General features: G+C 46.0%; 1 protein-coding gene across 1 annotated transcript; it reads left to right on the top strand.

Moving 5' to 3' along the window:
• Positions 1–1,810: 1,810 nt before the first annotated feature.
• Positions 1,811–7,767, top strand: LOC102838373 (zinc finger protein 420-like). Its single transcript, XM_006869061.1, has 5 exons — positions 1,811–1,891; positions 3,676–3,802; positions 5,446–5,581; positions 6,753–6,838; positions 6,908–7,767. Exons 1-5 carry the CDS (start codon positions 1,811–1,813, stop codon positions 7,765–7,767), a joined length of 1,290 nt encoding a protein of 429 aa, XP_006869123.1.
• The last annotated feature ends 4,565 nt before the right edge of the window (positions 7,768–12,332 follow it).

Genomic DNA, 12,332 nt, shown 5'->3' with positions numbered 1-12,332 from the left:
CAACATCACAGTCAGCATGTCGTACTGGAGCCCAAACTGTTAGCTACTGGGGCTATTTTACCAACACTCTCCTTACTGAGACAAAATTGATGTACGGGTTGTTATACCTGCTTACTGTGTTTAGAGTTGTTGTTTGTTGGTGTTAAGTACGGTCGAGTCGGTTCCGACTCACAGTGACCCTGCACAGGGTTTCCTAGGCTATAAATCTTTACGGGAGCAGAAAGCCTCCTCTTTCTCCTGCGGAACAGCTGGTAGTTTCGAACTGCCAACCCTGAGGTTAAAGATCCCAATTCATAACCACTAAAGATCGCTCTAATTTATACTCTGGTAGTTTGTACAAGTTTATTTACTAGCAGTTGGGGTCTAAAGGATGAAATTTTAAATGATTTCGTTATTTCAAACCTTGTTAGCTGTTGTTAGGTGCCATGGAGTCGGTACTGACTCAGCGATCCTGTGCGTGACAGAATGAAGCACTTGTCTGGTCCTGCGTCTACCTCGCAGTTATTGCTACACTGGAGCCCACTGCTACTTCCACTGTGCCAGTCCATCTCGTTGGGGGGTCTCACTCTTCTCCCAGACCCTGTGCTTCATCAAACATGGTATCCTTCTCTTGTTGTTGTTGTTGTTGTTGTTATGTGCTGTGGAGTTGATTCTGACTCACAATGACCCTGTACAGGGTTTCTGAGGCTGTAAATCTTTACGGGAGCAGAAAGCCTCATCTGTCTCCCGTGGAGCGGCTGGTAGTTTTGAACTGCTGATCGTGAGATTCACCGCCCGAGTCATAAGACTGATCTATATTTAGCACCGTTTCTATCACCAAGGCCATATTTTCAAACTATTGATCCTTCTTGTTTGTTGACAGCCGTTTTTGCATTCCAATTACCAGTAATGATCAATACATCTTGATTGCATGTTTGATCAAGTTCAGACTGAAGAAGTTGGTAGAATTCTTCCATTTCATCATCACTGGCTTTAGTGGTTGTTGCATAAATGTGAATAATAGTTGGTGTAAACTGGTGTTTCTTGTAGGAGGAGGGATGTTATTTTATCATAGATAGCACTGCGCTTCAAGACAAATCTTGAGATGTTCTCTTTGATGATGAAAGTGACGCCATTGCTCTTCAATTTGTAATTCCCGGCATAGTAAACCTTGTGGTTGTCAGGTTTAAAATGCCCCGTACCGGTCCATTTCAGCTCACTAGTCCCTAGGATATCAATATTTCTGTGTTCCATATCATTTTTTGACAATTTAAAATTTTCCTAGAATCATACTTCATACATTTCATGTTCTTATTATTATGGATATTTGCATCTGTTTCTCTTCGTTTTTATTTGTGCCCCATCAGCAAATGAAGGTCCTGAAACTTTACTCCATTCACGTCATCACTGTCAACTCTACCTTGAGGAGGCAGCTCTTCCCCAGTCATAGTGTGAGTGCCTTCCAACCCGAGGGCTCCTCTTCCTGATAGCAGTATTCTGATGGTCTTCATCATGTTTCAGTATTCAGCATTTTGGTGTTTCACTGCTATTCATAAGGTTTTCAGTGACTAAATAGTCAGCAGTAGTCTGTCACTCCTTCTTCCTCATATGTCTTCATCTGAAACCTGTCCACTGTGGGTGACCCTTCGGATATTTAACGTACACCTGGCATAGCTTCCAGAATTGCAGCAACACACAAGCCACCACAGTACAACAAACTCACAGACGATGGGAGGGTCATGCAGGTAACTGTCAAGAAATCAAACATTCTGTATTAAGCACGTGTGCTACAAAAGATCGCTTTAAAGTTTTCAAGAGCAAAGAGATCAGTATGAAGACTAAGGTGCACCTGACCGAGACCAGTGGAACTTTTACATGTGTGAGTTTATATCGAGGAAATGGCTCCATACAGGTGAGTATAGAGGGAGAGAGTCAGAGAAATCAGGCTTGGCAGGTCAAATGCACCGAGATTGCTGGGTCAGACTGTAGATAGGAAAGAGAGCAGGTCAGTGCTCAAGTCCAAAAAACCAAAGGTTGAAAGACGAACCAGATGCAAGACCCAGAGCCAGCAGAGAGCTGTGTGTCTAATACATTGGAAGCAGGCCACCATCCATCCCTCTGAGAAAGCAGCCTTTCAGTTGACTGGCTATTCATAGCAGACCTCATCATTGTTGTTGTTAGGTGCCATCGAGTTGGCACCAACTTATAGCGACCCTGTGCACCGCAGAACGAAACATTGCCCAGTCCTAGGCCAACCTCCCAATCGCTGCTACGGAGAAGCCTCTTGACGCTGCCACTTTGACAATCCATCTTCCTCTTTTTCTCTGACCCTCCACCTTACCAAACATGATGTCCTTCTTCAGTGACTGGTCCCTCCTGACAATATGTACAAAGTATGAGGGACAAAGTCTGGCCATCCTGGCCTCCGAGGAGCACTCTGGCTACACTTCTTCCAACACAGATCTGTTGGTTCTTTTGGCAGACCATGGCACTTTCAGTATTCTCCTCCAACACCGTATCTCAAAAGCATCAATTCTTCTACGGTCTTCCTTATTCACTGTCCAGCTTTCACATGCATATGAGGTTATTGAAAATACCATGACTTGGGTCCGGCTCACCTTAGTCCTCAAACTGACATCTTTGCTCTTCACACTTTAAAGAGGTCTTGTGCAGCAGATTTGCCTAATGCAGTATGTCATTTGATTTCTTGACTGCTGCTTCCATGAGTGTTGAGAGTGGATCCAAAGGAAGTCATTGACAACTTCAATCTTTTCTCCATTTATATTGATGTTTTTTATTGGTCCAGTGGTGAGGATTTTTTTTTCTTCTTTACATTGAGATGTAATCCATACCAAAGACTATGGTCTTTAATCTTCATCAATAAATATTTTAACTCCTCTTGGTTTTCAGCAAGCAAAGTTGTATCGTTTGCATATCACAGGCTGTTAATGAGTCTTCCTCTAAGCCTGATGCCACATTCTTCTTAATATAACCCAGCTTCTCAGATTATTTGTTCAGCATGCAGGTTAAGTAAATGTGGTGAAAGAACACAACCCTGCCACACAGCTTTCCTAATCTTAAACCATTCAGTGTTTGGACCTCATCATAGAGTTTATTATGTTATGTCAGATCTCATTGTGGGGGTAACTCCGCCTCGCATGCCATACCACGGGGAGTCCTGGCCTAGTCAGGTTGCCACAAAACGTTAACTATCTCACCATGTCTTCCATATCTTCATATGCGTGTAAAAAGTGGGGCAGTGAATAAGGAATCCTGTAGCTAATCCACGCATGTGAGTTATGGTGTTACAGTGCCATGGACTGACAGAAGGACAAACCAAGATGTGCGGGAAGAAGTACAGCCAGAGGGCTCCTTAGACGCCAGCGTGGCCAGACTCCATCTCAGATACTTCAGCTATGTTATCAGGAAGGGCCAGTCCCTGGAAAAGGACATCATGCTTGGTAAAGTGGAGGGTCAGCAAAAAAAGAGGAAGACCCCCCCCCCCCCCCCGCCCCGGAGCAGCAACAGTGGGCTCCAGTGTCACAATTGTGAGGCCGGTGCAGACCAGGCAGTGTTTTGTTCTGTTGTGCATGGGGTTGATATGAGTTGGAACTGACTTGACTGTATCTACCAACAGTATTTTGGAGTAGACGGTACTTGGCTGATCAGGTGATCAGGATGTGTGTGATGTTCTAGGACTCCGTGGTCATCGAGGATGTGGCGGTGGTCTTCAGCCAGGAGGAGTGGGCTCTGCTGGACGTTGCTCAGAGGAAACTGTACAGAGACGTGATGATGGAAACCTTCAGACACCTGACCGCAGTAGGTAAGAATTGCATCATTTAAAAAATTTACTTATCCTTTTAGTAAGCAAAAAGATTTTACTCATCAGCTTTGCTTCAGTATTTAGTTAGAAGGATGGGACTCAGTTGTTAAATCCACTAAGTGTGTGCCTGTGGACTGTGGAGCTCCTATGTTCTCACTTCCCCATGTGGTGACGTTAATTTCCATTTTGAGGGTTTGAAGTGTGAGGCACTGAGAGAGATCTGGTGTAAGGCCGTGTAATGAGCTTTACAGTTAGGTTGCTGCGTGTAAGTTCACAGCCGCCCGTCTCCGTGACACTGAAGATCACAGTTGGGGCTCCGTGTCAGAGACCCCTGCACTGATCTCATTACATGTTTTTCTCTCACAGAGAAGCAAGGTTCTTAGACTGCGTTCTCCAGAGAAGCGAAATCAGTGGCGCTTATATATGTGTGTAAATAAAGAGAAGTTTGTGTCATGAAAGTGGCTCACACAGCTGTGGAGGTAGACAAGTCTCGAATCCATAGATTAGAAGTCATGTTGGAGGCTTCTGATTCATGTAGCTGCTGGGCTGAGGAATTGAGAACACCGGCTGCCGATGACTCCCGGCATCAGCTGGCAGGAGAGCAGGCCACTGACTCAGGTTCAAAGAACCGGAGGTCGAATGACAAGCCAGATGCCGGACCCAGACCCAGCCATAAGCAGTCAGCTTTGCCCGGATGGTTAGTCTACTGGAAACTTACTTTCAGTTGATTGACTTTTCCGAGCAGATCCTCGCATGGAATTGCTGTCTTAGCTGCCAAACCACTGAGACAGCTGGCCAAGTGGAGTTGACACAGAACCCTAATGATCACACAGGACGGTAGAGCTCGGGTTCATCTGTGGGGAAGCACCAGGAAACCAAGAATGTTTTGAAGGACCAGCCTTGCATAGAGGGAGCCAAGGAGAAAAGTCTCTTTGGGGCTGAGGACACAATTCCACATGCATCTGAACTTTTCTGCCTTTAGCAATCTTCTCACTTACACACTTTCCTTTTTTAATGGGACAAGTGTCTTGAGGGAAATTCTTGGGGAAATTCTATTACCCTTTCATTCCATCTTTCCATGGACATTTGGGCGCGCCCTCACACCGTGTTATCTTTCTTTCTACTTACCAGAAACCAAATCCGCAGCCGTCATGTCAGTTGTGCCTTAGGGCAATCCTGGATAGGGTTTCTGAAGCCGTAAATCTTTATGGGACAGACAACCTCATCTTTCTCCCACGGAAAAGTTATGGGTTTGAGGCGCCATTGTTGGTGTGTTTGAGGCGCCATTGTTGGTGTGTTTGAGGCGCCATTGTTGGTGTGTTTGTAGTTGGTGTGTTTGTAGTTGGTGTGTTGGAGGTGCCTTTGTTGGTGTGTTTGTAGTTGGTGTGTTTGTAGTTGGTGTGTTTGAGGTGCCTTTGCTGTGGTGAGTGGTCCTTAGGTGCTCTGCAGTGCCACCAGGGCATCACCCTTAAGGGGACTGTCACTTTCAGTCCTCTTGGTGATATTTCCAAATAAATTGTGTTTTAACTGTTGCCGGAGTGTTGAAACAGAAATGGAAATGCTCTCTACACAGCAACCTTTTGTCCCTAACAGTGACTTCTTTTGTTTCATATTGTGACCCTCAACTTGAACTACTGTGTCAGTCTCTGGAGACAAGTCGTCCACTGAGCAGACCACAGGGAGATCCATCAAGAATGGCACCTGCTCTTCCGGATCCGGTGGAATGTCCACAGCTCGTGGTGATGAAGAGGAACGTGCAGATCAGATGGGGCCTGTCAGGTGAGTCACTCAGGCAGCAGCGAACAGTGCCGGCGCGAAGACTCCATGACATCATACACTTATGTGGTGTGGTTTTGTTTAAGTGCCGCCAAGTTGGTCCCAAATCACAGTGACCCTGTAGAGGGTATTCCAGGAGGGTCTGATGGGTTTGAAATACGGACTTTGCGGTTAGAAGTCCAGCCCTTATCCTACAGCGCCATGCCAGGATTCCGTAAGCCACGTACGTGTACATGTGTGAGGTGCCATCGAGTCGGTACTGACTCTTGCATACTTAGATATAAGTATATGGAGTCCTGGTGTGGCACTGTGGGAAAGCACTAAGCTACTTACTAACCACAAAGTTGGCAGTTCAAACCCACCAGTTGCTTCTTGGAAATCCTGTGGACCGGAATCGATTCAATGCCATACAATAGCAACAATATAGATATGTGTCCACGTGGTGGTGGGGTGGTGTCCAGTCGGTTCCGACTCCCAGCAACCCTGTCTAGGGTTTCCAGGGAGCGTCTGGTTTAGTGGGGTTCAAATGTGGACAAACTTGGTTCTAACCACATGTTATTTTTAACAGAGGTCATACAATAGAGAATCTCATTGAAAGTAATGAAGACAGTCAGTGTGTGGAAACCTTCCGTCAGATTCTAAATCCTACCGTTGTAGGAGAAGATCCTGCTGAGTCACCTCCATTTCGATGCTGTGAGTGGGGAGAAGCCTTGGTGGGGCGCCCATCACGGAAGCAACATAGCCGGTTATACACAGGATGCAGCCCCTGTCAGGGTAAGGAATGTGGAAAAGCCTGCCGTGGCCCCTCTCTCCCAACTACTAGGAGAACTCCTAATGGGAAGAAATCCCATAAATGTAAGGCTGATGGGAAAGACTCTGTAGCATCCTTCACTGCTGAGAAGCTCTATGGATGTCGCAACAATGGGAGACATTTCTCATCCTTCTGGACACACGTGAGGGATCATAAACAGGAACGTAAAGAACGTTGTAAAACGTCCCTCATTTTACACAGAACATTTCAGAACACTGATCTACCTTATGAAATCAAGGAATGCAGGAAAGCTTTTACCCATACTTCATCCCTCACTCCACACGTAAGAGCTCACCGTGGAGAGAGGCCTTATGAATGTAAGCACTGTGGGAAAGCCTACACCCACGCCTCACACCTCACCAGACGGATCCGAACTCACACTGGACAGAGGCCTTATGAAAGTAAGGAGCATGGGAAAGCCTTTAGCCAAGCCTCACACCTCACTGAACATACAGGAACTCACAGTGAATGTAAGGAGCATGGGAAAGCTTTCTGGCATCTCTCAGTCCTCTCTAAACATATCAGAGCTCACAGTGGGGTGAGGCCTTGTGAATGTCAGGAGTGTGGGAGAGCCTTTAGGTGGCCCTCAGCCCTCACCAGACATGTGAGGACTCACAGTGGGGAGAGGCCTTTCGAATGTCAAAAGTGTGGGAAGGGCTTTAGTGGGTCTTCAGCTCTCACTACACACATCAGAACTCACCATGGAAAGAGGACTTATGAATGTCAGGAGTGTGGGAAATCCTTTAGGCAGCTCTCCGCCCTCACGACACACATGAGGACTCACAGTGGGGAGAAGCCTTATGAGTGTAAGGAGTGTGGGAAAGGCTTTAAACGGCCCTCAGCTCTCACTACACACATGAGGACTCACAGCGGAGAAAGGCCTTATCAGTGTAAGGAGTGTGGGAAAGCTTTTAGTTATTCTTCAGTTCTCCAGACACACACAAAAATCCACAGTGGAGAGAGGCCTTATGAATGTCAGGAGTGTGGGAAAGGCTTTAGGCGGCCCTCGGCCCTCACTGCCCATATAAGGACTCACAGTGGGGAGAAACCTTACGAGTGTAAGCAGTGTGGGAAAGCCTTCCGTTTCTCTTCAGTCCTCACTACACACAGAAGAACTCACAGTGGTGAGAAGCCCTATGAATGTAGTGAATGTGGGAAAGCCTTCAGTGACTACTCGTCCTGGTCTGTTCATGTAAGAATTCACAGTGGAGAGAGGCCTTACGAATGTAAGGACTGCGGGAAAGCCTTTAGGCAGGTTTCAGGTCTCACCACGCATGCAAGAATTCACAGTGGAGAGAGGCCTTACGAATGTAAGCAGTGTGGGAAAACCTTTAGGAGGTCCTCGCACCTCACTACACACAGAAGGGTTCACAGTTGAGACAGGCCTTATGAATTTGAGAAATATGAGGATCCTTTTAGCTGTTCCTAACATCTCACTGGACGTGTAAGAACTTACAGTGTAGGAACCACTGTGTCAAAAGTGGCATGTCTCAATTTTGATTTGAGTTCAACCATTAAATTTCTGAAATTATACAATTAAAGACCAAAATTTCTCAGTAAGAAAGCAGTAATAACTCACAGAAAGTCGCTAAAGCAACTTTGTGCCTTTGGAAGAAATGACAGTTTCATTATTTGAACAGCGGGACTGTCTGCATCAGTGTTGGTTACTTTGCCAGTCCACGTTAAACTTTACATTAAACATTTGGCCTAGAGAACAGCTTGAACAAATGTTTTATATTTTTAATGTTTTATCAATGTTATTTTCAGAAAATAAAATAAATACACTGATCTGGTATTTTGTTTAAGGGTGTCTTATTTTCATCTACTTCCTGTTGTAAGGTTAGCTAGTTCACCCTCTGTCATTAGTAAGTTTCTCATAGAGTCATCATTTGAAACTGCACAAATGTTTGGGCTTTCATTCATCCTCCTTTGGAGTCTCAGCACAGACTCAACCACAGTCACTGCCGTCAAGTCGATTCTGACTCCACACGGGGTTTCCAAGACCACGGAAGTTTCCAGGAGCAGACAGCATCATCTTCCTCTTGAGGAGTGGCTGGTGAGTTTGAACCAACCTTGTGGTTAGCATCCCAGTGCCTAACCCACGGCACCACGAGGACTAGTTAGCCTAGGGTGCTGTGAGACTGAAGGAAGAGGACAGCTGCTGGTTGTGACTTAGGAGTTTATGAAGGGCTCAGTGACTGAGGCGGCAGCAGGATTAACTCAAGTCCCCAAGCTCCTCAGGGAGACCGTGTCTTACATTTTGGTGTGGCCCCCTTTTCACAAGATCCTAGAAGACCCCAAGGGAGGGTTGTAACAAATAACTAGGTAGGGACAGACAGCGTGACCAGGGCTCACATCACAGGGCGTATTGATAACAGACAGACACAGCTGCGTGGGTTATTTCTGTTAGATCAGCGTGAGCCTGGTCCCTGTGAGCTGGAGGTTAAAGAGAACCCAAGTGTTGAGTCCTTGATGTCAATCACCACTCCTCCCATCCATCAAGCCCCGGGGATCTCAGGTGGCAACATCTCACAAAACTCACAACTGTCGAAGGAAATGGCTGTCCCAAATTAAGAGTTCAGTCTGGAAGAGTCTTCTCATTCATGTAGTCTCAGGAGCTGAGGCAAGTCAGGTGACAGGCTGTAGTGTGAGGCTTCAGGAACAGATGAATTGGGCCAGGTGAAGGGCTGGAAGTCCTGTGAACAGGGGGTCAGACGTAGGAACCCAGACGTAAGATCCAAGGCAAGAGAGTGAATGTTTCCAAAGCAGGCCTCTAAATTGGAGTCAGACCATGCCCCAAGGAAAACTCAAAGTGGTGACTGAGTCACAGCCTCTAGTAAATCGGAGATACCACTAACCCTTAGTGTAAGAAACATGAGAGAAAGAGATGAGGAGAGCAACATGGCTTCAACAGCAGGCAGGTTTATTGAGAGTATACCTGGGAGGGGGCGCTCAAAGTCACGAAAGACCCAAGAGCCCGCCAGTCCCTTACAGACAGCTGTAAGAGGGTGCTGTCCCAGGTACAGTTCTGGCCGGCTTCTAATGGGCGGGTTTATGGAGATTTTCCTGAAACTGTCAGGGGGAGGGTCTCCTGGTGTAAACTTAAGCCGGGCTTTATTCTGCACCACTGGGGAGCAGCTGCAGTGCCTCTTTGTTGATCAGACACAGGGTCCTTCAGTTAGTTTCACTGTAATCCGTACTCCTTAGCCCCGCCGGAACCCTTGTTAGCTGCCAGTGAGTCAGTACCGATTCATAGTGACCATGTGCACAACACAACAAAACCCTGCCCAGTCCTGCACCAACCTCGCAGTCGTTGCTACACTTGAACCCATTGCTGCTGCCACTGGGTCATTCCATCTTGTTGGGGGGCTTCCTCCTCTTTGTCAACCCTCCATGCATGATGTCCTTCTCCAGGCACTTGTCCCTTTGGATAATATGTGTGAAGTGTGAGAGATGAAGTCTGGTCATTCTGGCTTCTAAGGAGCATCCTGGCTGTACTTCTCCCAACACAGATCTGTTTGTTCTTCTAGCGGTCCATGGTACTTTTAATATTCTCCAACACCAGAACTCAAATGCATCAATTCTTTTAGGGTCTTTCTTACTCATTATCCAGCTGTCACATACCTTGGGATTTGAACCTCAAAGTACTATATAACAATTTGCTTGAATTTCTGGAAAATTAAGGATGTTAGATTATCAAGACAATTTGTGATGTATGTTTTAGAATTTGTTCCTGTAAATCATTGTGTCCTGTTTTGAACGATTAATCACATTGCACTTCTGTACCCTGTCTTAATAATCCCCGCCTTCCTTTGTGTAAAGCTCTTCCCTGAAATAAAAAGGAGGCACAGACTGAAGCCCGCATGCAATGCGTTACGGCTTGCAGGGCATGCATTACGGGCAGGCATTGCAGTTGGTAAGATGTGCATACTGCTTGCATAGCCATAATGTTTACAATGCAGAATCTGTCTGACGCCAGTATCGCATTCACTCTGGTCTTGGGGTGTCTTCTTGTCTCTCTTGTTGCGTCTTTGCATGTACTCTTTATCTGTCTCTGTCGCCGCCAGATCTCCCAACTTCGTGAACCAAACTCTCATGTCGAGGGCGTTTCTCAACAGCAGCCCTTACCGAGGGCTGTGGTCTTTGATCTTCATCAGTAAGTATTTTAAGTCCTCTTCACTTTCAGCAAACAAGGTTGTATCATCTGGATATCACAGGTTGTTAATGAGTCTTCCTCCAATCCTGATGCCACGTTTTTCTTCATAGAACCCAGTTTCTCAGATTCTTTGCTCAGTATACAGATTGAATTTGTTGTTGTCAGGTGCCATCGAGTTGGAACCGACTCATAGCGACCCCATGCACAGCAGAACGAAACAATGCTCGATCCTGGGCCAACCTCACCACCACTGCCACCCCCGAGTCCATCAATGATGCCACCTGGCCGATCCATCTCGTTGGAGGTCTTCCTCTTTTTCTCTGACCCTCCACCCTACCCAGCATGACATCCTTCTCCAACGATTGTTTCCTCCGGACTATATGTCCAAAGTAGGAGAGACGAAGTTTAGCCATCCTGGCCTCCAAGGAGCACTCTGGCTGCACTTCTTCCAAAACAGATCTATTGGTTCTTTTGGCAGTCCAATTCAATGGCATACAGATTGAATAAGTATGGTGAAAGAATATAACCCTATCACACACCTTTTCTAATTTTAAACCATTCAGTGTTCCCATGTTCTGTTTGAACAACTGCCTCTTGGTCTTTTTACAGGTTCCTCATTAGCACAATTACTTACATGTTCCGGAATACTCGTTCTTCATAGTGTTGTCCATAGCTTGTCATGATCCACACAATTGAGAGCCTTTGCATAGTCATTAAAGCACAGGTAAACATCTTTCTGGTATTCTCTGCTTTCTGCCAAGGGCTACCTGACATCAGCAGTGACATCCCTCATTCCACATCCTTGTCTGAATCCAACTTGAACATCTGGCAGTTCCCAGTCAATGCACCATTGCTGCCATTTTTTAATTATTCAGCCCTTACCCCTTAGAAACTCATTTCAGAAGGGTTCCACAATCACAGGCATTGTGGTTAAGTGCCATTGAGTCAATTCTGACTCATAGCAGCCCTTTATAGAGGTTTCCAAGGAGCAGCTGATGGGTTTGAACTTCCAACCCTGCAGTGTGCACTCCAGTGCTGATCCACAGTGCCACACCAGCATACAGGCTAGGATTTACCATACATAACAGACTGGAGAAAAGCCATAGTATTTAACTGCCCTGCAACAGCAAAATAGCCCTGTGCCCAGGAAACGGCCGACATCCAGCAAAATCCTCCCCAGCTAGAGGAGAAGGGGAAACCAGGTGGCCGTAGCAGGCCAGCCATTGAGTGTGCCCAGGGACTCAAGTCTGTGTGTTCCTCTGACCTAACAAACAGCTGGTGTTCTTTTGGTCAGGTGATAATAGGTACAGCATTCAGTCTCCACTCCACGTCCCACCTTGAGGGGCTGTCAGGATACCCAGCTCCGTCCTCTGGTTGTCTTGGTAGTCAGCTGCTTTCCCTGTGGCTGATCCGGGCCCGTCTAGTCAAATTCCTCAGAACTTCAGTTTGTCCCATGACTTCTACAGGAAACAAGAACAGTCAAAAATGGAATCCTCTCGGTGGTGAACTCGGCCTGTGGTCCATGTCACTTAACCTCTGAATATTCAAAAAATAGGACTTTACAGTGAAAGATTCACTAGTGTTTTCTCATTATAAGTATAAATTCGCCAGTATGAATCTAATACAAGGGGTCTTCAAAAAGGTGATTTTAAAAAGTGTACAATGAAAAAAAAAAACTACATAGATTTCTTTAATTTTGTACTTAGAAAACATACAAACTTGTTCTAACATGTCTAAACAAGTTCTATGTTGAGGCATTACGAAAGTTAAGAAGTCAGTTTGAAAAA

Source organism: Chrysochloris asiatica, unplaced genomic scaffold, assembly GCF_000296735.1.
Source record: "Chrysochloris asiatica unplaced genomic scaffold, ChrAsi1.0 scaffold00125, whole genome shotgun sequence".
In the NCBI taxonomy this organism is placed as follows: Eukaryota; Metazoa; Chordata; class Mammalia; order Afrosoricida; family Chrysochloridae; genus Chrysochloris; species Chrysochloris asiatica.
This window is presented reverse-complemented; position numbering and strand designations above follow the sequence as displayed.